Here is a 25,907-nt window from a genome sequence, read left to right as displayed (position 1 = left end):
AGGAAGAAAGTAGTGTGATGGAAGAGGGCACAGTCAGCCAAGTTGTGGTTACAGAGAGCTTGTGTCCATCACTCATTCAGCAAACATAGTTAAGAGTTTGTGCTGGATTCATCTATGAGAATGTACAGCCACTGATGTCACTTCAGACACATCTCATGGCCTGATGTTACATCTCTGCACCACATACACTTACACAGAAACAGCGAGATTAAAGATTTCATGGATTTGCTATTTTAACAGTTTGCAGGAATGTAATACACTCGCCAAGCCAGCAAGTTCACTGTGAAAGCAGCCTGAACTCTCCTCGTGTTTTGACTTTCCTTTCCTGACTGCAGCCATCTTCCTTTTGATTGATTAACACTGTACAACACTCACTTCCTAAATCAGCACAATAGCATCATTCTGGTTCTGAATTTTGCCATAAAAAGTAATTAGTTTTCGCCTGCAAGGTTGTAAAAAGCTGGGCACAGGTTACGCGTGGCCTGGCTCTAAGTACAAGCTTCCTAAACACTGGGAATCAATGGAGAAGAGGTACTAAACAGTGGGGGAAGACAGAGAAGAAAATCAAACAAATATACATTTATTTGGATGCAAAAAGGTAGCCAGGTGATTCCCACACCAGACAATGCCTTAGTCAAACAGCATAGCTGTAACTACTTTTCTGGTAAATGCCAGCATGCCAGCTCCACGGGACTGAAGATCACTAAACATGTACCCTTGGTTCCACCCCACCATGCTTCCATTATCACAGGCCCTACAGCATCACTCACTCACATGACCTATCCAGCACTGGGGACTTCAATCCATTCAAAGCAACTTTCTTCAGTCTATAGTTGCCTCTAAAGCAGGGTAAAAAATTCTAAGGAACAAATGTATTAAAAATAAAGAACAACATAAAAGTATGATTCAATATAGGGGCCCATCTTGCCTTGTGAAATTCTCCAGTCACAACTCCTGACTTCAAGAACCAGTTATTTACTGCTCTTAAGTTGTCCTCTGTATGCTCAGAAGTGGCCAGATCATTTGTCCCATCTTTTCCCCCTAATCTCCCTCAAGGATATAATTATTCATTTACCAATCATATTTACCATACACAGAACTCCAAATATGCTCAGGCCTGACAGCTGTTGGCAGTGTTGCAGCAGCACAAGTTCTAAACAACCCAACTATTTGCATACTAGCATCAACATATAGACCAGAAGAGAAAGGCAGTAAACAAAACTGACGTGGACCTTTTATATTTATTTTTGATAAATCATTTATACACGTTTGTTTCGTCAGTTAAGTATCGATTTTGGCCTACTGTTTTGTGGGGTTTTTTTGGTCACTGCTAATGGTGCAGGCCACTTCCACTTTCTGCTCAACAGATACTTCAATGCCAACAGTAAGTGCTACACTCCAGTTGATTTGCCCTGTAGACAGGTCTGCAGAAGCGATGCCATTACTGATTAAGGAGTTGAGTAACAAAGCTGCTCAATCTCCTGCAAGAACCAGTGACATCACATGTGTTAATGAGGTATATATTTCCACAATGAGCTGTTTCCCTGGGTATGGAAGAGCTCCAATCTCCTTACACCACAAACTCCTCTGGCAGCTGGTCCTCTCCCAGAAGATCCAAGGAGAGGCAGTTCATGGATCGCTTCCCATAAAGGGCAGACTTGGTTTTGCAGTCTGCTGTGGAATAAACACAGCCATAGACAGCCAGTTTATCTTCCAGGCTGCAGCCAAACGTGTAGCTGTGGGACGTGTCCGACGACAGCGTGGCACTTAGTGGTGGATGCCGGTGTTTGTAGAGGCGAATGTCATCCAAACTCTGGCTGTGCTGGTCTGTGCAGCTCCTGCCCTTGGGTGACTTGACCTGCCAGTTCAGTGAGATGGACATGAATAAAAATGATTAGCTCAGACTGCTCAAGGATGCATGCTTCAGATTTTCCAAATTGTTCTTCCATTCCTTCAAAGAGTCCCACCAGCCTTCTGATGAAGCTGTGAAGCACTAAGAAATTAAAAGAACATTCAGCTGCCTTGCCACATTGCATCAGATCCTGATCTCTTTGCACTGTGTCCTCAGTCTCCAGTACATCGGACAAAAAACTGGCCAGGTATTAGTATCTGAACAATCTGACACTTCTTAATACAACCGTGCAGTTAGCCTGGCCAATATATACATTGAAAAATTATTCTTACTGCTTGAATGCACCAAGATGGAATTAACGAAAGTCTCATGAGCCGAAAGGAAATTCAGAAAGCAATCATGCAAACTAAGGGATTATGGCATCCAAAATTCACTAAATGCAATGTGTACTTTCTTCTACATAATGTTTTTCAGAAATGAAAACAGAAGCAACAAAATAGCAGTAACTTCCAGAAACAGCTGTCAAACTGAGCAGTAGTGATGTGGCCTCTATGGAGGAAATACCAATCATCTAAGACATTTCCAACTTTTCCACATGATTTTTCTTGCTCTATCTTTAAAACCAGCTTATGAATGCTAAGTTAAATACTTAATTTTAAACGAAGACACTTCTGTTACTAACACAGAAAAAAGTGCCTCCCAGTAGCACTTCTCTCACCTACTGGATGGAAATAAAAAAACTCTCTCAGAAATAACCACACACTAAAGAAACCCAGAATTTGATATGTAAAAGTAGCAGTCAGGAGGATGAGATGCATCTTCAATTGCTTAAACAGTCCTTATGAACTCTTATAAAACAGATGCCTCCCAATCAATTAGCATCACAAGTGTGTGTTGGTAAAAGCATTAATGTAAAAATGGTACTTAAATAAGATACATGTTCCTTCCCTTGCTCTTAAGTCATTCAACACAAATATAGAAGTAAGCTCATTATTATTTGTACTGTAGCATTCAGCTTTGGAAAAATAACTAAGATTTTATCTTAATCTCCTATAGCACTTAACAGAGTACTTCCCTGATAAGTGAAAATTCCTTATCACTTCTGACTGGGTATAGTTAAAAGCATGAAAAAGAAAATAAATCTTAAGTGACTGGAGTCATAGATCAGAAAGAAGCAGAGAGTAAAAGGGAAAAGGAAGAACAGATTTTTAAAATTCTTTTAGTAGATAAAAGGCTAATATGAACCCAGAAAGAAAAGGCAGAGCCTTCTTCCCTTTTTTTTTTTTTTTTTTTTTTTTTTTTAAGTAAAATACAGCTATGCTTCAAAAAGAAGTATTGCTTGGCCTTACAAAGACATCTTAAGGTTTTTGCTTTTTCCATAGTGCAACTTCTAATACAACATATTTTACCATATATAGTTGCCTTTTCTCAAGAATTTGATGAAAAGAAAATGTTGACAACAAAGTCTTTAGCACACATATACTATAATCACACAAATGATAATCACACAAATTAGAGCTTAAACATCTGGTTTCGCTCTGATTTGAGCTCCTCCTGACTTCAGGAGGAGGAAGATGATCAAGTTTGCAACCCACATCCAATCTGCATGGATGGTCTTGGCTCTAACATTACACTGAAAATTTGCAAGTGGTTTTTTTTTTTTTTTTTCATTTCCTGTCCAGAAGCCTACAGCAGATAATGGCTGACTTGCAAGATTCTCATGCTAGTTATTCCAAACCTCTCTATACTTTTCTGGACTCAAACACTGCTCTCATCCTATTCATGACAGTAACTGCCATCCAACAGCTGTTTTTGGTTACACCATTTAAATCAGTCAAATATAGACATCAATTTCACCTGATTTACAGCTGTGTTCATTACCCTAGACTTTGATTCAAGGCCCACACACACCTTTTCGTGCCACACACCCACCTGCTGAAGGGACTCCACACTTTGACCTCTCATTTTTATTAGTGTAACTTGCACCACAGGCAGCGATTCTTGATTTATAACTGCAAAGGAAAAGGAGGAAATAAGAAGCATTACAGGTTTGATTTTTATTGACTGAAGAAAGTGGAAATTGTTCTCACAGGCCACATTTAAACAGTGCTGCCCAATAAATATAAGCATACATCACTAAGCACCCTCAGTGCTCTGTGAGTTTTGCTCACAAGAACATCTTTTTTGCCCTTAATGTTTAAAAACTCACAAGGAAATAGCTTTTCACCATGTCCCATGTTCACCAGCCTTGCTTTGCTATGAAGGCTAAATGTCTTAAAGCCAGACAGCTCCTGCATTAACCTACTGTCTATCCTTCTCCTGTAGCAGGTAAAGTTTTGTGGCTTACATTAATTCCTGTGACTAGCCCACTAATCTATTCTTGAACCCCTTGATTGTCTTGTGTTATACAATCTTTTAAAATGAATTCCTTCACTACAAAAGGTTTACATCAGTTATCTTTTTGTTATTAATGGAATAAAAATACAGTAACTTGTTAAATTTGGAAAGGGGAGATCTTGAGGAGCACAGAGGAGAGCAACGCTGCACTGCTGGCCTTCAATCTCTAGAGGAGCTGACTTCAAATACAGTTGCAGTAGGAAAGTAATTAGCGCTGGTACTTCATATGGGGGAAGACACAGCTTTCCTAGATCTATCAGATTACATTTGGCTTCTCAAACGTCTTCCAGATGCTACAGCCTAAAGAAAAGCACTGTGCAGTAGCAGAAAGCCATCTCACCTTGGCAGCTAGCAGCATCTAGAGGAAGAGATTCAACAGATTCTCCCACAGTGGCCTCCTCTAACTGTTCTCCCTCTAAAGGCTCATCTACAGGCACCTCCTCTGGCTCATCTACTGCCAGCTCAAGATCTAGGAGGAAAAGAGTAGCAGGAGAAGTGTTAACTTCTGCTCCAAGCTGCTTCACATTTTCTCCCTATTCTGCTGCAGAAAGCAGAAGCAGGCTTAGAAGTCATTCCACATCTCCAAATTCTTTACCATCATCCTGAGAGTCATCTTCAGCCCTTCCTTTGCTGCCACTGTCAATGCCAGAGCTACCGTAGCTGATGGTTGAGCTGCAGGATTTCTCTTTCCTGTGCACCCGGTCAATACCAAAGGGCTCATCCACTGACATTTCTACTGACACACGGTGCCTTGAGTCGGCCTCGATGCCTGATGTGTGAGAGCTGCCATGACTCCCCGTGGACTGGCGCGAGAGACGATTATCTCTCCTGCTGCCTCCACTGCTCCCACTGCCACGTGAGTTCTTATCACATGGGTCCAGGTCCATGTCCAGAGTGTCACTGATATAGGATTCCCGGTAGCGCTTCTTCTCTAAGGCAGACAGAAAGAAAGGTGGCAAAAATATCAGTAAGTTCTGAGATGGGCACAACCTGATGGTGAGACAACAATTACTGCAGCTACTGAACAAATAAAGGCACAAACAGCTTTGTATTTTGCTTGCTCAACATACAGTGGGATGCCCAGCCGAATTATAGTCATACTTACAATAAAACCAGCACCTCCTGAGTTAGGGCAGGCAACTAGAGGCAGTTATGATACAGAAAATACTGGCTTCCAGAATGAAGAAAATGTGAAAAAGCAGGAATTGCTTACCTAACCTAAGTGCTCAGTCTTTAAAACAGAGCACACTGGTGACTGTTTTGAGAAACAGTATCATAGAATCAAAGAATAGTCCAGGTTGGAAGGAACCTCTTAAAGACCATCTACTTCCAATTCTCTGCCATGGGCAGTGACACTTTTCATTAGATCAAGTTGCCCACAGCCACATCCAGTCTGGCCTTGAAGGCTTCCACAGAGCAAGGACTTCTTTCTTAAAACAAAGACATTCTCCCTTTGCTGTTCTCACACTTGTGCTTTCTGATCAGAGTCTAGCAAGGCAGAGACCATAAACACTTTCCACTAACGGACTTGAAACAAATCCAACATGTCTACTTCCTCACTGTCTACCCAATAAAATAGAAACACCATTAATTAGACAGGGAGCAGCCACTGTGAAGCAACAGCAGAGTCTAACATACTGTACTCTTGCCTTACCAAAGCCACCTGCTCTTTTCTCACGTACCTTCAGCCTCCTCCAGCTTTTGGATTTGCTTCAACACTGGCTGGATATTTAGAAAGAGCCGATGGCTGTTGCTGAGGAGCTGCAGCAGATGCCGTGACCTGAAGGGACAGCCTGTGTAGTAAACCAGTTTCCGTGCAGAGGGCAAACCATCAGGCTGGATCTCAAATTTTTTCCCCTGCATAAAGAGCAGAGATGTCAGTGAAGTGGGCAAGAACATGTTTTCAGCCACATGGCTGAGGTAATTACAGCTTTGTGTGTATGAGTAAGGAGACTTGATATGGCAAGTTGGGCAAGACAATGGCTTTGCCAGGTCCCAGGCTGACAGCCCACTGCCAGATGGACGCTGTTCTGTCATACTCACCAAAAATGCTAGCTTCCCGATGTGTGACCAGGGAAAGTCATAGAGGAGCTGACGAACATGGTTCACCTCCTGCAACACATCAAACTCTCAGTCACACAGGGACTGGCAGGTACTGGGTGGAGTCAGTGATGTGCAAAGAATTTGCAAACAAGCAAGAACGCGAGATATGCGGAGCCTGGCGCTCACAGGGGAGGCAGAGGAGCTGGGGTGGGGGGAGGACAGGGGAGCTGGACAGAGTTAATGCTACACCAGAAGTCTTTCATGGCAGTCTGTTACCTGATAGATGTGCATTCCTCTAAGGGTCAGGCCCAGGATAACCGTTGGGCGATCCTCCTTCTTATCCTGAAAGAACAGAAGAGTCTGGAGTCAAAGGTTAATCTACAAAGACCATGCTCTTGTTCTGGCACCTACTGCAAGAGAGGTAGCAGGACTGCTCAACAGGCAGATGCCATCAGCTCATTTGCTTTTTATTGTTTCTAAAAAACACCTTGTCTTGTTGATCCCTGAAAAATTCTGAGATCAGAAACACCTACAAATCCCCTCGTGCTGAGGCTTCCAGCTTTTCAATAGCAGCAGATACCCTAAACTGCTCTGGAGAGGGAATCCTACAGCTTAAGTGATTTGAGAGCATGCACAATTTCTGTTCTCAAAAGCAATTGATAAAAGACTCTCTTACTACCATACTCTGTGTCTACTGTACGCATGAACATTTCAGACTGGATATTAGGAAGTATTTCTTCTCAGAAAGAGTAGTTAGGTATTGGAACAGGCTGCCCAGGGGAGCAATGGAGTCACCATGCCAGGAAAGGGTTAGGAAGGAAGGTTTAAGGAAAGGGTAAATGTAGTCCTAGGGACAAGGTTTAGTGGGCAATATTGGTGGTAACTGGACAGTTGGACTACATGATCTCAGAGATCTTATCCAACCCTAATGACTCTATGATTCTCTGTGATTCTATGCACAGATCACACTCTCCAGGTGACAGAGAGCCCAAACCAGAAGTGACACCAGTCCCCTCTCTTTGTCACTACACAGATGTTCCCACCTTGGGACTTACCAGACTTCAGGCATACATTTGCCAGGAGGGAACTAATTATTGCCCAAAGTTACAGGGACTTTCTCTCTCAACCTTTTTATCTCAACAGCAGATGCTTTTAGGTGTTTAAGTCTGAGCTGGAAAACTGCCTTGTTTTTCCACATGCCGTACTTTCATACAGATGCTTTCTTGGTAATTAGGCGATTTCTTTGCTTCTTTGCTTAAGGACCAAAACAAAAAAAAAATTATCCAGAAGCAGTTAACTCAGTCTCTCTCCTGGCATGGCAGATTTAAATAGGAACACCTATTTTTCTTACTTGGAGGAAGGGGAGGAATAAAACTATTGGGCAAAAATTTCTGGTGTCACAGAGCTCAAACTATACCAAGACTTCCTTGCCTGGCTTGTCAAGATAAAAACCTCACACCAACACATTTACCTCACCCTCTACCCCTCTGCTACTACGCATGCCCAGCAAAATCAGAAATCCAGTTTAAAGTCAGTAAGAAATCTTTCTGCCTCCTAAAGACAAAGAGCTTTAATAAATCACTGTTGGTCTAGAGTTGGGATATGGGGCTCAGCACTGCCTTTCTTTCAGAGTCTCCAACTCCATAGCAGCCACAAGGAGAGGGTAAGACAGAAGTGACTGCTTCTGAAATCCCAGGGTAGCTGGTACACCAACACCTTCACCCAGCACCCTTGTGTGTTCAGTCAGGAGCATCATGGCCTCTGGATTAGAGATCAAACTGGAATTTACCTCCTGCAGAAAATAAGAAGCTCTTTGTGTTTCTGCATTTTCCAGACAGAATTCTGAGTACAAACAGCTAAGAAGTTTAATTATGAGTAACTCCATTTGAAAAAAGAAGTCCCTGCAATTCCTAATTGCATGACCAGGTCTCACTCACTGAGGAGGAATACAAAATTCAGTCCTATTTCTAGACCTACAGTCTTAGCGTATCAAAATGAAGCAAATCCTGTTCAAGCAGGCTTGGGTAGAAACACAAAAACTTAGGAACAAGCAACAGTAAAGAAATCCAAGAGTTACAGAGAACTGAAAAAATATCAGACACTCCAACAGAGTTGGAGTAAGGTAAGAAAGCTGGGATGATTCAGTGTCACCTCCAGTTATTACATGGCATTTGCATGAAAGCTGACTGTTATAATTTCAATGGACTGCAACAAAACAAATTTCTCAGTGACTTCTTGGGCACTGACTTTGTCCACTGACAGGAAGAGACTAAGCAAAAATTAAGCTTCGCTGTTCCTGTGGCCAGTTTCTCGGATGAGGAACAAAATAAGGTTCTAAATACATTGTTTGTTTGTGGGAATGGCCTCGGAGCCTGGAAATTTGTTTGGCCTTCCCAAATCAGAGGCAGCAGTCCCTCAATTAGACAGAAAGTAAAAAAATGAAACAGTGCACCCAATTAAAGAGGGGAGAGATATTTGAAATAAGCTCTTTGTTTAACCTTTTGCAGCCTGTAGAAGTGGACAGGCACATCTTCCAACAAGCAGGACTCCTTAATGAACTTCAGCACAGCTTCCTTTGCACTCAAGCCTTGCTGTTCTCGATGCATCTCTGGGGCATGTTTCAAGATGTAATCACTCCCCCTTTTCGCAATTATCTGAAGGAAAACAAACAAGTCAGCAATTCTTCAGTGAAGCCCACGAGAAGCAGCTGTGATCAACAGGAAAGCCAAGACTGGAGGAGGAGAAGGTTCATACATTGTCTCAAGAAGTTTGTTCATGTTTACCTCATCCTCCTGGAGGATAAGCATTTAAAGCAGCCCAGATGATACTGATGTCTCCAAACAGGTCCGAGATGGCAAAATCATAAAAGACTGAGACTACAGAGCTTGTGTCAGCCCTTTTCATTCTTAAGTGTTGGAATCAGTTTTCCTAACTGCTTTCCCTAAATGCTTATGGGCAGATAACAAATACAGCTCTGCATGCCAACATAATCAGTAGTAACATCTCCAAACACTGCAGAAATGCTTTATGGTCAGGGTGGGGTGGGGTATGCTTTTTTTGGTTGTTGTTAATCCATTATTTTTTTTTAAGGACCAGAAACTACACATTAGGCTTATTTAGCATTTCCATCCTCAAAGGGGAGGATAACACTATCTCAAGCTATTTTGTGTCACGAGTGGTCTTCAGGCACACAGCTTTGCTAAGCAGTAGAGAAATGTGCACTGGACCTTTTATTCTTGCCCTGCGAGTGCCCAGTTCTTGTGCTTGGACACATGCTCTCTCCATGGAAAGCAGGACACAAAATCCCTTGCTACTCATGGCATTTAAAATCAGACCCCACCAGTTACCTGTGAACATATTTCAGAAGCCAGCTGTCTGTTCCTCAAACAATCAGACCCCATCACTCAATTCCCATTTCCATTTTAAATTAAGCCCCTTGTTTACTAACACCTCTTCTCTCTCTTTGCATGCCATGTCAGATCAGTCATCCTACCATGAGGAAGACTGGGCTCCACAATGAACAACACTGATGCCATCAGCTGTGCAGTGTCAGCAGAAAGAAGTACCAGCTCCAACAGTTCAAAGCTGGGCTGCTTACCCCAGGGGCATCTGCCTTTTCTCAACAGTAGGAGAGCTAAGGCAGCTATCGACCAAATGATCTTCCACAGTGATCTCCAGCACGTGTTGAAGAGAACACACTGGAGGAGTACCTCCCCATAGCAGCCCAGGGGAAGGGAGAGAAGCGTCCCCATGACTGCCAGATTTTGCTCTTTGTAATGATAAATCACCCACATACTTGCTTGGGGCTGTAGCCAGCTGTAGGTGAGCCAGGCTTTGACTTGGCCTTTGCAATGTTTGCCGAATGAAAAACAGTCTGTGATAAGACTTAAATGCCCCATAAACTGGGTGCACCAGACTCAATTTTTCCAGCCTTTTGTCAGCTGCCCTGTGCCAGGTGCCCTGCTGCAAGATGAAGGCCTGCTGTTGAGAAGAGCACACCAAGGCAGGCTGGGACTCATGCATAAAGGACATTCTACTACCTTGCCTCCCTCCCACAATCCCTCCTCCAAATCTTCTCCCTGAAGCAGGGAACAAATCTAAATCAAATTGCAGAGGTGGGTATGTGCAAGTCCTGGGAAATATCCTGCTTGTGCAGATACCAACAACAGAGGTGTCCACAACAAAGCTAACTTCTTTTTCTATTTTGACAAAAGCTTGCATGACCATTTCATCACGAGAGCAGAACTTTGTGCAGGACATCAACTCTGACAGATCTTTTTTTTCAAATCTTTCATTCTCAACTCATTTGCCTTCGCTCAACAATTAAACCAACTCTGGGTCTTTTAAGCTGTTAGTAAATCTTGTAGGGCACAAGCCAAGGTACACATGCTTAGCAATCAACGTAAAACCATTTCCAGGCCCTTCCCTTTTCTCTTACTGCAATTCAGACTCAAATAAACAACAAAGTAGGCACCAGAGGCAATGCACAGCAGTACTATCCCTAGGGTCTGGGTCTGTACATCTCAAAGGTAAGATTACAGAGCCAGGACAGAAGGGCACGCTACACATGGCATTGTGGCCCTGTAGTTTTCTGCAGGGCTTTGCTTGTGCGGATTATTCTGACATAATATTGGAGGCACACTAGTCTCAAAGCCATGGAAGACTTGAAAAAAAGGCACGCTGCTGGAGTCATTCATTTGACACCAACACATTCCCTCACTAAGGAAGAGTACAACTGCCCACCTCCCATAGCCCAAGAGGAACTGTCACCTACAGCCAGCAGAGACACAGAGGGCAATTAACTCCTGAGGGAAATTGAGGGTGACACTGTCACTCTGCCTGATCATCATGGTGTAAGCTGGGGAAGCTGTATGGCTGCAATTAGGTACCAGCGTAACATGGCTCCTGCTGCATGCACAGTACTGAGAGAAAGATTCCCTCAAACTTACCCATTGTGGGAAATATGCTTGAGGTTCAAAATATTTCCCAGTATGGACCTCTTCCCTGTAGTTTCCCAAGTCCGCCTGTAAACTGTAGGCAGCCAGCAGGAAGTAGATTTCTTCTTTGTGGTTGCACCGAGACATAAGTACTTGCTCTTTGAGATGGCAGTAGTAGAGCTGCCTTGCCACTTTATCACTGGAAGACACAAAGGCAGGTTTGTGTGAGGAAGAAATGTCAGGCTCATATAGGGCCTCTCAAACGCATCTTCCTTGTGAGAAAAGGGCTCCCTGATGTGTGTGTGATACCACCATGATACAGTTAAGTGCATGCAGGAAACCCCAAGCCAAGATGAAGGTCTTCTCTCACAAGTATTGTATAAACATGGGAAAGAATAGCCTCTGTCTTTAGGAGCATGAGATCTAAGAAGGTAGGGCAGAGGGTAGATGAAAGAAAAATCGTATCACACCTGTTTGGAGACTGACAACATCAAGCATTTCTGTTACTCTGGAAAGCCTATAGCAGTCAGGAGAATCAACTTCCTTGAATTCCAGTCCTGTTTCTTGCACACCTGTCCTCCTTTCCCCTCTAAACCTGGCATTGCTTTTTCATTTCACTTTGCCTTAGGCTCAAGGTGCTTTTGAACAGCTAATTCCCTGCAAGGTAGATCAAAAGATGCAAGAGCCCTGGGCTTGTTTTCGTCTTCTTCCTCAGACTGCTAAACAGGGATAGTCTGATAAGGCATGTGGACCACTGATAATGTATACACACTTTGTAAGAGCTCAAGGGAAGCATGCTGCTGACATGTATGTATAAAGTGCTGGACACTACAATCTGTATGTAAAAGCGTGTGTGTATAAGTACCTCTGCACTGTTCTACAAACTCCTCCAATTAAATGACTAGTACAAGAGAAATTAGCTTGTGATGCTAAGGGATGCATACACAGGGTGGGAAAGCGCTATTGAATCCCTCTAGTTTAGTAAAACTAAACAAAGAACACCTAACAGCCAAACAGACTCTAGAAGAAAGACTCTCCTGCATCCAAAAAAGGAGAACCGGGGTGGTGATGAGGGCAGAAGAAAAAAAAAGTCTTTGTTCAAGATGAGAACAAATGCCAAAAATTAAGTAAAGATTTTAATCTACTGGAATGATCCCAGCTCTTGGCTTGCCCTGGGGTCACAGCCACGCCAGCAGTGCTGATGCAAATCAACTCTGTCAGTTGTTCATTTCCAACTACCTCATCCTTTGTTCTGTACCATGCAGAGAGGGTGGCTGTGTTTTGAGGGCAGCCCATATTCCACGTGAATGGATCGCACTCAAATGCAAAACTCTCTAACTTATGAAGTCATTTCTTTTGTCTATTTATGAAAGTCCATTTCCAGGAGTACACTGCACAGAGCACTGCACAGATACAAAAACCTGAACTAAAATTATTAGCATGCACTTTGGAATCTAAATAGCTGGTTTTGGTATATTCATCTGATGCCTTTCATACAACCAAAAGATGCAAGCAAAAGACTGTTAAACATATTTCAATACTGTTGTAATTCAACCTGCTCTCTAAACACAGATGGGAAAGCAGTCACCATCTTCCTAGGAGCCTAGGGATAAGAAGTGAGAGACCAGGAAAATATTCATGGTTGCGTGAGGAAATCGGCTGAGTTCTTTTTTAAAAAAACAAAAAAAAAAAGACATCAAGAGAAAAACCTCCACAAGACGATTTTTTGAAAAATTGCTAATAAAGAAACACAAAACACAATTACTAGCACAGAAAAGAACTTACCTTATAACCCTTCCATTTTCTACATAGTATTGTACTCTAAAGAATGCAACAAAAGGAGGGATGAATTTCTCTGTTCCCTAGAGCGGAGACAGAAGTCATGTTAAATAATATTCATCATCCAAAATTTCTCTTACCACCTTTTAACGTTCCTTTCTCCTCAAGCTTGCACCCCATACTGCTTTCCATTTGCCAAATTTAGCTCTTCAGCAATTTTGGGGAGGATTTGACCATCACCAAGGCTCACACAGATGAGGCATAATAAAAAATTTAGACGGGCAGAATGGCAAAATACCCTATGGAGAGTAAAAGAATTTGGCTGAGAGAGGATGAGCTTGGTAAAATAGCCACAGCACAATTTGGGGATGCCCGGCCTGGCACAAAGTTACCTAGCTCAGCACCTGGCAGCACCTGTACGCATTAGTGCTGAACACAGCAAGTTTAACAAAACCTTCCCCAACGCACCAGGCACGCAGCAGGCAGCATGCCATGCTTGCAGCGCTGCAGTCTTTCCAGCACACACCTAGAATTAACCATTTATCTGCTCCATGCCACATCATACAGCAGGGACACACGCACTGCTGCAGGAGCTGCTCAGCCAGGCTGTACTGCCTGAGGCTGAGGTGCACCAGCCTGATATTAACTCCTTGCCTCTTGTTTGGCAGGGCTAATGGTTAGTTATTCACCGCTCCCTACAGCCACAGACCAAAGGGAGACATCGATGTCTGCTTCACATTTGAGATGTCTGTTAGAAGAAAGCCAGCAAGACATCTGTTGTTTTTACTACAGCTTTCCTTTCAGACTTACAGTCTTGTTTAAACAGGAGGAGGAGGAAAGGAACATCTTGTCTTATTAGCTCATTCTCTCATCTTTCCTTCTTTGGCACTTGCTTCTAATGTTTATACAGGTAATTTTTTTCACATGGGGAGCTCAAAATCTTTGCTGGTCAGATTCATCTCACTGTAGATGGCATTCCATTCACATCCAATGCTAACAGCAACTTTCTGGTCATCAAATGTTTCCTTTTTTTTTTTTTTTTTTAAACTGGAACTCATCCATAGTCCCCTATTTTAATCAACAGGACCAGGCTTTCCAGAACAGTATTCTCCAAAATTAAACACCTGTCTTACTTTGCTGGTTTCTTTCTTCCATTCCTTTGAGAAGTATTTGCTAAGCTTCTGCTCCAGGTCTATGAAAACATATTCATTATCTGGAAGGCAAGACAGAAAAGCATTTAATGTTAAAGAAGTAGAAATTCTTGTTCATGAAGTACTAAGATGACTCTACCGGTTGTTTCCAACCAATACACTTGAAAACAAAAGCTGACCAGGGAATAAACAGAGGCAGGGAAAAGAAAGGGCAGCGGGACTCAATGCACGTGGCGCTTCCGACAGTATGAAGGAAGCTTGGGTATGCCTCAGATGCTGAGCTGGAATTTCCTAAACTGTCACAAATGCTGAATCCTTCCTTTATGAGTCACAGAGTCACTTACAGAAAGAAAATATCACCTTACCAAGATGACCGTGCTATCAGAGTAATGGGGTAATTTTATTAAACACGTAAGTCCTATCCAAACTTCCACTTTTCTGTCATGTTACATCATGGTCCAGAATGATATAAACAAGTAGACAAGGTCAGGTATTTGACAGGTTTAATCTTCTACATATGAACGGGATCCTGTAGAATGGTGAGGAGGATCAAATCCAAACGTTCTCTTCAGAAAGTTTGGTGTCTCCTGCTCAGACCTAACCTCTTTCATAGAGCTAAAAGATGGATCAAAGGAAGGAAAACCTGACCTACTTCGAAGAACTGAAGTTTGTTCTCCATCTGGGTGAGAGGGAGCAAGAACAAGAGCCAGTCTGAGCAGCGCATCATCTTGAAAGAGCTTTGTGCTGCTTTCAAAGCTTTTGTAGGGCTACTTACCAATTATCAAATACAAATAACTCAGCCAATGAATTTTTTCTTAAGCCTTCTCAAGTCTCACAAAAAGAGATGTGACGAGTCCTTCAGTGGCAACGCCAGCTGAGCACATTCACCTGATTAGTCAATCTACTCCACATTCTTGCCCAGAAAAGTGTTACTACAAGTGACATAAGTCTCAAATTGAAGGCTTTGTTCATAAGAAACATGAAAGTTGAGGGAAAAAAATGGAAGAAAAAGCTTCACAACCACTCCTCTGACCCAAAGACCCACCCAGACTTCCAGACTTCGGCTTTTTCTTTCTGATGTCAAACAAAAAAGGAGGAAGAAAAGAGGTGAACTGTTTCCAATAGAAGTTTACAGCCAAATGAAAACCTGCACTACCATCAATACTGCTGACGGAGAAGTGACACAGGCTGGCATTATAGCAGGTATTCAAAGAGCAATGAGCTACTCCACAGCCATCTGTGGAGCACGGGTGACAGGGCAGCTGGGAGAGGCCTGTTGGCCCAAACCACCCATGCTTCTAAGTCCATAAAGATCAAGTAACACTGCCTTGAAAAGACTGCCGGAAGTCCTAGCCAGCTTCACCACAGTACAGCTATTTGTTACCCATACCCCATAGTCCCTGCTTATATGTCTTATTAATTAGATTAGAGACAGAACCCCAGGAGGATCCAGACACTAAGCATGAGAACTTCAGGTCACTAGTACGGTTTACACGCAAACCCCAAGAAGAGACCAGGCTGAAGGAGGAAGATACCCTAAACTCTCCCTGGTGGTCCTGCTCCTCCTCAACTCAGCATCCTCCTGCTCCTCCCTCCCTGCAAGAATGCTGCACTGCATTCCTGCTTTAATGAAGTTAATATTGCTGGAATGTCAACCTGTGGTGTAAGCCTCCCTCTACAAAAACAAAGAGGCATTTCCCTCCCCAGCACTACATGGACTGTGGGCTTTTTCCTTAAACTGGATTAGTGGTGAAACTTAAGAGATCTCTGTCTGATGCTGAAACTGTTTCTGGCTTGAAAACAAGCTTCTCTCTAAAAGAAATGAGGACGTGGCATTGCGGTGCCTCACAGCAGTGCTGTAAGGTATCATACAGAAATGCACAGATGGTCACCTTTCCAGGGAAGAGGTTGTCTGACCCGTGGATCCAACCAGGGCTAGATAATCAGCATGTACGAGGTGTCCTTGGTTTGCTGGCCTCACATGAATGGCAACAACCAAAAAAGCTGGCTTCGAAGCATGCATGCATGCCAACACGCAAATATCCACTACCAGTCACTGACACTGCATCCATCATTCTCTCAATATTGGTGGTGAGCTTGAAAATATATCACACTAGCTTCCCTTAAAAGCTTCTGTTCAGTCAATGAGTTTACAGCAGCGCATCTTACATCTTTCCCTCAGCTACAGCTTTCAAGCACCCTCAAATTAAAGGAAAAATCTGTGCTTTAACAATCTCACTTCAAATTAATAGTCACCAGAAATGCAAACATTCAAGTGCGCTGACTGCAAAATTAGCTTAGCACATTTAATGTATTTCAGCAAATATAGGACTTGAACTGTTGCAAGCAAAAAATATGGGCCAACCAGAATAAAATGACAATTCTAATGAGTTATGTGGATGTACAACATGCATTATTCACACTACTTGAAAAATAGGAGTGGACAATTCTGACTGTAATGTACAGTCAAATGAACTGTGATTCACTGTTACTCTAAAAGCCTTTACTTCACGTTTACTAGTGCCTCCCCATTTTGATTTTTGTTTTTAGGGGAAGGCTGTGTTCCTTGCAGTATAACTAAGTAACGGTGAATGCCAATAACCTGTTCTCCTCATGTGCCCATTTTGGGCTGAGAGCACTGAGAAATGCCAAAGGCAGATCATTTACTAATCATACAAAGAGGGAGAGCTGAGACCCACTTGGCAGACAAGAATGTCCTGCTAAGTCCCTTGGTTCAGTCAAGTATATTTTAGTATTGTAACTATTTAGACAGTCCAGGAGATTAGGATTGAAATAAAATATGAATTAGCGCAAAGCCAAATTTCCCCATAGCAGGCATTTTCTGCTTTAAAAGAAGGGAAAACACAGTTGTCCTTGGATATAGCACTTAAATTTCACCCAGATGCTGCAAGAAGCCTCACTGCAACACCACTGCTCTCTTGAGAGTCAACAGAAAAGAGGCCAGGAGCAGAACAGAGGAATGGCAGGGAGAGCTGGTATTAGGAGAGACAGTCAGGAAAGTTGAAAGACAAAGAAAAATAGAGAAAGACAGAGAGAAAGAAAGAAAAAGCAAAGCAGAGACCTCACAACAAACGTGCTACAGATCTCATATAACCTGTTTAAACTCCCCAAACACAAGCAGTTTTTGTTTGTTTTTTGAAGAGGGCCACACGCTCCTTTTGTGAGTTCCCCTGGCTTCCAAGTGGTGGTGGCCTGGGAACATCAATGTCTGTATGGCATCTGCTGCAATCAACTCCACAGAACATCTGGATGCACCTGGTGTTATCTTTCAAGCCAACAGGAAGAAACCTTCTCAATCCCTTGTTGATTAGTAGAACTTGGATCAGGATAACCTTGTTTTCAGCTTTAGCTGTTAAGTACACGCATGCAAAGAGCAGAAAGGAAAGGTTGTAACAGAGGCTGGGAAAACAGCAAAGGGGTGACAGCTCCCTTAGCAGAGATGGACAGGAAAATAAAAGGAGGCAACATTAAGAAGCACAGAATAGTTTGGCTGTCAGGAACTGCTGAGATAATGGCGCAGTCATTACTGAAAATGAGCACATAGTACTGCAGGTATTTTGTGTTAGCATCTTAAAGCTAGCAACAAAGCATGCCCAGGCAAAACTCTCCGGACTTTTGGCAGAGGATTCTTTTGCACCAGAAGAGCTGCAGAACCATTCCCAGCATTCCTCATCCAGGAGAAAACATACTGTTTGCAGTCATCAGACAGGAGAGCACCTTACTGGATGGCGCACAGGTGGTGAAGTGGAAAAACTGACAACAGGTGTAGGCCAAAGAATGCTGTCCTGAGTAAAGACCATGCAAGTACTTCCAGAAAGCATTATATAAATTTCTGAAGTCCTGACTACCTGCAAGTTTGCCTAGACGGCATGTTTCTGCGCATGTTTTCCCTGCTTTGTAAGCAACTCTTGATTGAGGTACTGAAGCCGTTACAGTGAACTGTATCTCCTTTGTTTAGGATATGGGAGCAACTCGCAAATGGAATACAACTATCCCTGCAGATATCTGAAGGAAAAGCGGTAGAAGCAGAGGGTAGCAGGGAAGGACCAGGGTGTAGAAATCACCTGAGGGTATTTTGGAAAAATTCTGTTATCACCTGCCTTCTTAAGAGACAGTTTGGTATAACAGATACCTACATAATACAATGTACAATGCTGTAGACTCTTCTGCCTAAGAACTAGAGTTGTGAAGGATACATAGCTGCAGAAGAGTTACCTGTAGACACAGAAGTCCTGACAGAGTTAACCACCAAGCTCCCTGCTAAGCACACAAGTAAGGAGGACTAGGAGCTATTCTTCCCTGGGTCTGTCAAAGTAAGCAGCCAGAGCTGTAATAATTGAAGGATGACCCTCGAGGCAAGGGAGCTGAAGCAGAGGGATTTGGTTTTGTAAGAAAGCCAACCTGACAAACTGGTATGAGCACACCAGTAGACACAGTGGCAGGGTCCAAGAGCTAAACACTTGCTTCTTCCCAGTCAAAGGCTTCTATCTGCTTAAGTCGAGCAAGGTTTGATCCTAGGAGAAGCCCAAGACTTAGGATTGCGAGGATTCGGGTTACAACAACAAAGGAGACCTGGCTGCTCTTTGTCTGCTGACAAACAGTTTTGCTTTAGAAGATTGAACTGTGAAGCTGCATACACATTCTGATAACAGTAGGGAAAACTCTTGCAGGGCACCAGATAAGACTGACCCTGCATGAGGAGCTGCTATGTAAGACCCAGCTGCTGAAACCTATGGAGCCAGCATGAACCTGTAAGGACTGCAGGGTCATCAGAGAACAAATTACAAGAAAAAAATGCACGTAAGGAGTAGCTGAACACAAGGTATAGTCTGCTTGATGACCCGTGACAAAACTTGAAGAACAACATATCCCAAGCTCCATGGTGGTGTTGCTTTGCATTAACATACTTTCCTGAATATAATTTTCAAAGGGATAAAATTCTTCCTACAAATGCAAAGGTCTTTCTTCCCCTTTATAGTTGTCCGAAGTGCTTTCAATATTGAAGGGGAAAAAAAAAAAGGCAAAAGAGCAACAGCAGTGAAAAATCCTGTCCTCTCATCATTACTGTTGCCTTAAATCCTGAAGCTTGTCCTCAGGATTTCTAACAGTTGGAAATTAAGGAGAGCCCCAAATTCTCTTATCCTTTAAGCAAGGAACACTGGAAGACATGCTCCAAGACCTAGAGCTTAGATCTCACAGCAATTATTGTTTGCACAGTGCTTAGTGGTGCTGTTTTCATTTTTGCCACACACGGGGATTAAACTTCTGTTTATGATTAAGGAGCCCAACTTCTCCCCCTCACACACATACTTACTATGAGACCAACTGAGCATTACCATATCTGTTCAATGTCTGCAGGTCAAATGGGCTCCTAATCCAGATAATCCACCAAGTGTGATTGGTTACAGTTCTGCAGAAATGCCATAATTTTCATTTTCTTGCCCCCGCTGACAGTCAGGGTTTTGTTGGCAAATTAACAGCAAGGTAATGGATGCAGGTGGATTAGAATATCTTGTTCTGCATGTGGCAGTATCAGATTGTCAAAAATAAATACACACCAAATCTGTGAAATATGTCCTTATTGGAACAGGGTGGCTGTTTCTTAATGATGGCATTTTAGAGCTGCAGCACCAGGAGGTGAAAATGTGATGTAGAAGGGGAACATGCTTTGCTACAAAATGCAAAGGCTTCCTCTCTAGTTTTTGGATACCCAGTCCACCTAGACCAGCACCAAACCTTCCACACACTAACTGCAGTAAACACACTGAATCCTGGCAAAGGCATCGGACTTTACTCACATGACAACCCTGGACAATGCAAAACTTACCCAGGCCTCCCACAACCAAGACAGGCTACTTCCCTTTCTGGAGATGAAACCAAAACTCCCTGGAAAACTGACCAAGGGTGACTCAAAAGTTACTTCCCAAAGCCCAAAGATGGAGAGCACTACATCTGCAATAGAAGCAAGATCTTAGTTACCACCGACAGCAAGAGATTTATTTGTTGGCCAGGACAGGTAAGGAGGTGGAAATTAAGTCTGGGAACAGAAAATGAAAGACTTATTTTGCTACAGCCCCACGTAAGGACTGAAGGCAGGTAACAGAAGAGCACAGCAGCACACAAGGCCAAATTTGTCCCGGGTCTCAAGAGTGAGCTACAGCTTTCCTGGTGGCTGTGGCCATTCATGCTAAGGAAATGACTCCTGATGCTTCCCTCCCTCCTGTTGTCTGGCACCCAAAATCCAGACAATTTCTTAAGCAAAGTAACAAAAAAGATTCTCTTCCTCGTCCAAAATCTCGATACTTGCCAGGGTGGAGGAGGTGCCAAGGTGAGCACACAGCCAGCCTTCATCCAAGCAGCTTTAGAAACTGAGCTACAGCAAGAGTGAAGAACAGTGAGGAAAACAGAACAAAAGGAGAGGTCCCATTCAGCTACTTGTCATTTTTCTAAGAGCACTGCAAAGAATTAGCTTATCTAAAAAGGATGAGCATTTTCGTGAAGCAAGTGAAGATTGTTTATGTTTAAAGCTATAGGCAATATACTTTTGAGTTTTAAGTAGCACTGCTCAACCTAGTTGAATTGGAGTATTCAGGTCTTCCTCACTGGAATGGAAATAAAGAACTGTGCTGGTTTAAATCCAGATAGATGTTTGTCAGCTACTGTTTAGTTATGTCGATGGAAACTCCTGGAGACTCTCCAAACGTTAGGGAGATAAACAGCTTCTCCCATCTTAGCTTCAATGCTATGCTCAGAAAAATGAAAAAGTTTTTAGAGAAAGAACAGAAAGGAAAATGAGATGAGAAAACTTAAACAACTTTCTCCCACATACTCATAAGCAGGCAAAATAAACCTCACTTAGGATTCATAAAGTTATTCTCATTTCACTGATAACATCCAGAGATACTGCAGTAAATAGTGAAACACTTGAGAAAAATTTTAGAGGGAGAAGTCAACAGATTCATTACTGTTTTCGAAGAGGCTGGGAGGTGTTGATGCACACTATCCTAGAAATGTAATATCTCCTATCGGTTTGCTCCTTTTTAAGGCATCATCTTACACTGTCACCTGGTCAACACCAAGATAAAGAATAAGCAGACTGGACTTCAATTCATGTACTAAGACATTTTATATTTCCCAGATGATATTTCAAAACACAATTTTCCTACTCCTCATGTATTCAGTCCCCTCAAACCATGTAAGTTTCCTCTCCCCATTATTCTGCATTCCTTGCATGTGACTTCAGAACATAAATAACATTTCCAGCCCCAAATTCCTTTTAAAATTCATCTCTTGTCCAACTACTGACAGTTCTGAACTCATACAGTAACAAATATGTTGGCTAGCAAGTTAGCTATAGGGGAGAAAGAAAATTCCACAAAGAGGTAGAACATAAGAACAAAGAAAGAGAAGAAAAGGGCCCCCTTCTCCCAATTTGTCTGCCCACATACCAAAGATCAAGAGAGCTCTAAGAAGCCTGTGCATAATCTACATACTTTGTGACCTTATTACAATTGAATTCTCCACAGGCATGGCCAGTGTGTATATATGCACACACTGTAAATACACACAAGCAGGTCTGTGGAAGTTTGCCAAGTCATTTGTTCTTTGCATTGAGTTTGCTTACTTTTAACAATGCTGAGGCCAAAGAAGTGAGGCTCTTTAATCTTCACTAAATCACAAACTTGCTGGAAGAGCTCCTGTCCTGTGGCTTTGACCTGAAAGAAACAACCAGTCCAACATTACAGATGGCCCACACACCTGAATGGGCCAGTTCTCCTTCCTTACACTGGCCAACATGTTTTTGGTTATCAAAGCTGAAGAACTCTCAAAGAACAAGATTTGTTTTCATTATTATCATCATAGAAAAATTATCAAGGCATTCCTTTTGTACCTTCACACTGCAAAGTGGCTCAGCTCAGTCAGATATGAATTCAGATCTCCTATTTATTGGCATTGTTGGGTAAAGAGAATTCTGGAGTGCTAGCTTTGTGCAGTGCTACTGACAGGTACTCTCATGGAAAAAGTTTGTAAATATAGAAATCAAAACACTGGTCTCTTGTATAAATGTTTTTTCAGAGATTATGAGAAACAACAAAACTTTCATTCAAGAGAACTAAAAACAAAAGTACACAAAGAAAGCCAAGACTGCATTCCTACATTTACCTGAAATGCCTTGTGGGGTACAAACGATGTTGCTCTCTACTCCACACAGAACAGCTTATTCTGTCTGCCACTGACTTCTGGTCACACAACAATTAAACATCTGCATTTTCAGAAGCTGTCATCAATTGCCTATTTCCTTGCCAAACGGAGACCGGTCCAGTACAAGCTCCCTCAGCAAAGTGGTGTTATGGGCTACTTGCATGTGGCAAGGATGTGTACAGTGACTGGAAAGCTCCCCTATTAGATCTCCTCTCATTTATAGCCTTGTTTCCCTCACTATACTCTACCTCAGGAGTACAACTCAACAGACTAGCAAAATCCCACAAATCCCCAACCCTCAAGAGACATGGGAGGAGTTCTGAGCCAGAACAGCTGCAGAGAGCAAAACAGTACTGAGACAGACAACCAAAGTGCTGCCTGGGGTGCAGCCAGCTGCTGTGAAATCAGCCACAATCTCTCAGCTGTCCTCCTGTGCCACTGTTGGACAATACCAAGCAGCAGCACCAGAAGCTGCCATCCCAAGAAGAAAACAGAAGTCTCTCTCTGAACTTGCCTGCAGTGTAATCATCACCAAATTAACTGCCACCATAATTCCTCAAGCCCTTTTAGGGTTGGCATGCCATGCTGCCCAGAAGCAGGTTCCACTCTCCTCCCTGCCCCAGGGTGTACCATGTCACTAGTTACGGACAATGGGAAATGAGGTCACTGACGTTTTTTGTTTGCCTGCTTTGTTTTTTCTTCTTGACAATGCACCACCAACCAGCCACTCACTAATGCTTCACCCAAAGCTTTGAAACCTGCACTACACCAACATGTGTGCAACACAAACTTTAGGATGAGAGGTGATAACATGCAATTCTGTAAGACCCCCAAACGGTAAGGGTGTGGTCTCAGACCTAAAAGTGGTACTCGTTCACCAAAAAGACGTAGTTGTAGCTGGCCTCCTTTCTCAAGAAAGCAAGCTCTGTGCTTGTTCTCCTTTCTGGGAAGGACTGGATGACCTACCTGTAGCTGGAATGATTATGCACATGCATCAGTCACTAGGAGCACATGACTATGTAAAAGCTATATAAATAGGTATATTTTGTGACATGCTTTCACACCTAAGGGAAGAAAAACTTGCTGGAAGATATTTACTTCTATGAACTGAAGAACATTTTGCAACACTCATCTCAAAAGCAGCAATTCAATGAGGTTTCTTGCACAGCAGGTATGTGATCTACCACCTTGTCCATTCTCCTTTTGGTATTTTCCTACTGTATCCAGTTTTACTCCCAAACTTCATAGCTATGCAATACTGATAACACCTGCAATCTCTGTTTCCTCCTCTTACATTCCCCTGTTAGAACAATCAATATTTCCTTTTTAATTTTCCATTTTTTGTGGTTCTGTTTGGCCTTTCCTCCCTTTGCACATGGTTTGTATGCCAGACTCCATTCCAAACACATTATGCATCATTCCTTCCTCTGATGAGGCCTGATACTCAGCTTTGTTCCACATCAGATTGGACTAAAATTCATAGTGTGAAGAAACCCAAAAATAAGATCATATGCAAGATCATAAAATCATGTGCTACTCCAGAGTCACTCTACATGCAAGCATTCATACATGCTGGTCACCCATCTCTATTTTAGCAGTCCATATGCTTTAAAGAACCAGCTCTGCTGCTCACAGAATAACTGGAAGACTTCAGACCTGCGCCTGCTGCCCCTAAACACACAGGACTACACCAGACTTTCTTCCCAAGTTTCAGTTCACATTCCCATCTCTCCTCTGCCAGCTTGGCAACAAGCAACAACTGGGGGCACTTCTGAGACACCTAAGCACTGGTGGAGTAGTTGGCTGTTCTGCTCCTCACAGGAAGCAGTCTGACCCTCACTATTCTAGGTCTCTGTCATTTTTTTCAGCTGCTATCACCAAAGAAACTTCTCAGAAATTTTACTGAGACAGTCACAAAATCTAGTTGGTACTGACCAGTGGGTTCAAAATGAGGTAAGCCAGCACACTGGGAGGTAAAGAAAACTGAACAAACTGGATGCTGCTCCAGATCTTTGATGTAAGTGATAGACAATACATAGAGAACAGTGTTCTTTCTCACCATTCCCTCAAATCAGCCAATAAACCCCCATGGCAGACACTTAAATTAATACAGATCTGATGAGGGCTGAAGAAACTTTAAAATGGCCCCGACTTTTTTCCCTACAATGTCAATATCTAAGAAAAGCACAAAAACTTAAAGAACAGGCTTCCATCTACATGCAACCATACAAAACACATATAGGAAAACTCTTATCTGGAAGGATGGAATTTGTATGAGAGGAGGAGAAAGGAATTATGTGCATAAACTCTTTTCTTATCGGGGAAAGGATCTATAATTTATTCTGCTGGAAGGATAATGATTCCTACCTACCTCACTGAGCTCCAACCTTATTTAGTATTTGCATTCCACATTGAGGAGGTTAAAAGGCTTTGGAAACATTAAGTAGTGGCATTATTATTCTAATAAATGCACAAGCTATCGTCTGTGGTTGTGCTAATTAAATTTGTGTTCTACTAATATTACTGGAAAATTGCCTTGATGTTCCTTTTAGAAGATGTCTCCAGCTGCAAAATCCTGATTTTTGTTGTTGTTTTGAAGGGGTGTTGTGGTAAAGAATGAAGCCAAATGAAAAGCTGGGTTTGGTGACTTGCCCAGTTTTAAGAGGTTATGTTTCACTCTCTATGCAATTAGGACACAACTGTGTTTTGAGAACTCGTGTTTTGACCCAAGCAGATATTCTCTTTCACACCCAGGTATCTCCGCATACATATTTTTGCAACTTTATAACCACTGAAGCATGAAGCAGCAGAAGTGAGGAGGGAAAATGTCTTAAAAGGTCTACAGATGGATGTGGTGTCACAGATCCTGCCAGAGAAAGGGATATTCAAAGACTCTTAGCTTTTTGCAGGAGCTGCAGGAAGGCAGGTGGGAACAGGGACATGCTGCCTTCCCCCCATCCCCAAAACACTAAATATGAAAGGACATTCCTTATGCTTTATCAAGCTGCTGCAGCCCAGGGCAATTCACAGTCACATTTTAAACACAGACTATAGCTCTTGCTACCTGCCCAAGACTGGGCATGGGACATCCTGCTGCAGTGGGACATCGCCTAAAGACAGTGGAGCTTGGGCAGCCCCACAGCTGTCATATGCTCTTGGGACAACAGTACTCAGCCAGATGTGCGATACCACAGTTAAAATGCCAGGCAGGGAGCAGAGGTGGAGCAATGAGACCAGAAAGGGCTTTGGGCATCTCTGGATGACCCTCTGCTCATTTAATGCTGAGCCAAACCAAATGGCAATGCCATCAGCCCTGCCTGCACTTCTGCACGCGAGTCTGCACCTCAAGAGATTTAGGGCAGGCTCTGCTATCTCACATCTTTAGCCTTGCTGATAAAAGCTATAAAAAGGTGAGATTTAGGGTCAGTCTCAACAGACCATTATCACTGGCCTTTGCACCTGCCCTAGGAGCTTAATTAAATTCTCATGTTGTGACTTGTACAAAACTAACAGACTGCAGAAGTT

General features: G+C 42.7%; 1 protein-coding gene across 8 annotated transcripts in view; it reads right to left on the bottom strand.

The window, feature by feature from the left end:
• Positions 1-564: 564 nt before the first annotated feature.
• The window catches only part of FRMD1 (FERM domain containing 1), a 34,905-nt gene continuing 9,562 nt past the window's right edge, over positions 565-25,907 (bottom strand). For 4 of the 8 annotated variants that reach the window (XM_085219822.1, XM_085219823.1, XM_085219825.1 and 1 more), the window contains exons 3-14: positions 21,805-21,895; positions 14,133-14,221; positions 13,015-13,091; positions 11,242-11,428; positions 8,791-8,946; positions 6,569-6,634; positions 6,293-6,361; positions 5,932-6,106; positions 4,845-5,180; positions 4,590-4,718; positions 3,785-3,864; positions 565-1,858 (exon numbers count right to left, since the gene is read on the bottom strand). In XM_085219822.1, the coding sequence (XP_085075948.1) occupies positions 1,571-1,858; positions 3,785-3,864; positions 4,590-4,718; positions 4,845-5,180; positions 5,932-6,106; positions 6,293-6,361; positions 6,569-6,634; positions 8,791-8,946; positions 11,242-11,428; positions 13,015-13,091; positions 14,133-14,221; positions 21,805-21,895 (1,743 nt within the window). In that variant the 3' untranslated portion in view covers positions 565-1,570. Of the gene's footprint in view, positions 1,994-3,784; positions 3,865-4,589; positions 4,719-4,844; positions 5,181-5,931; positions 6,107-6,292; positions 6,362-6,568; positions 6,635-8,790; positions 8,947-11,241; positions 11,429-13,014; positions 13,092-14,132; positions 14,222-21,804; positions 21,896-25,907 lie in introns of all 8 variants that reach the window. The other 4 variants (XM_085219827.1, XM_085219829.1, XM_085219828.1 and 1 more) reach the window with 4 other exon arrangements.

Source organism: Meleagris gallopavo, chromosome 2 (assembly GCF_905368555.1).
Source record: "Meleagris gallopavo chromosome 2, MGAL_WU_HG_1.1, whole genome shotgun sequence".
Lineage (NCBI taxonomy): Eukaryota > Metazoa > Chordata > Aves > Galliformes > Phasianidae > Meleagris > Meleagris gallopavo.
This window is presented reverse-complemented; position numbering and strand designations above follow the sequence as displayed.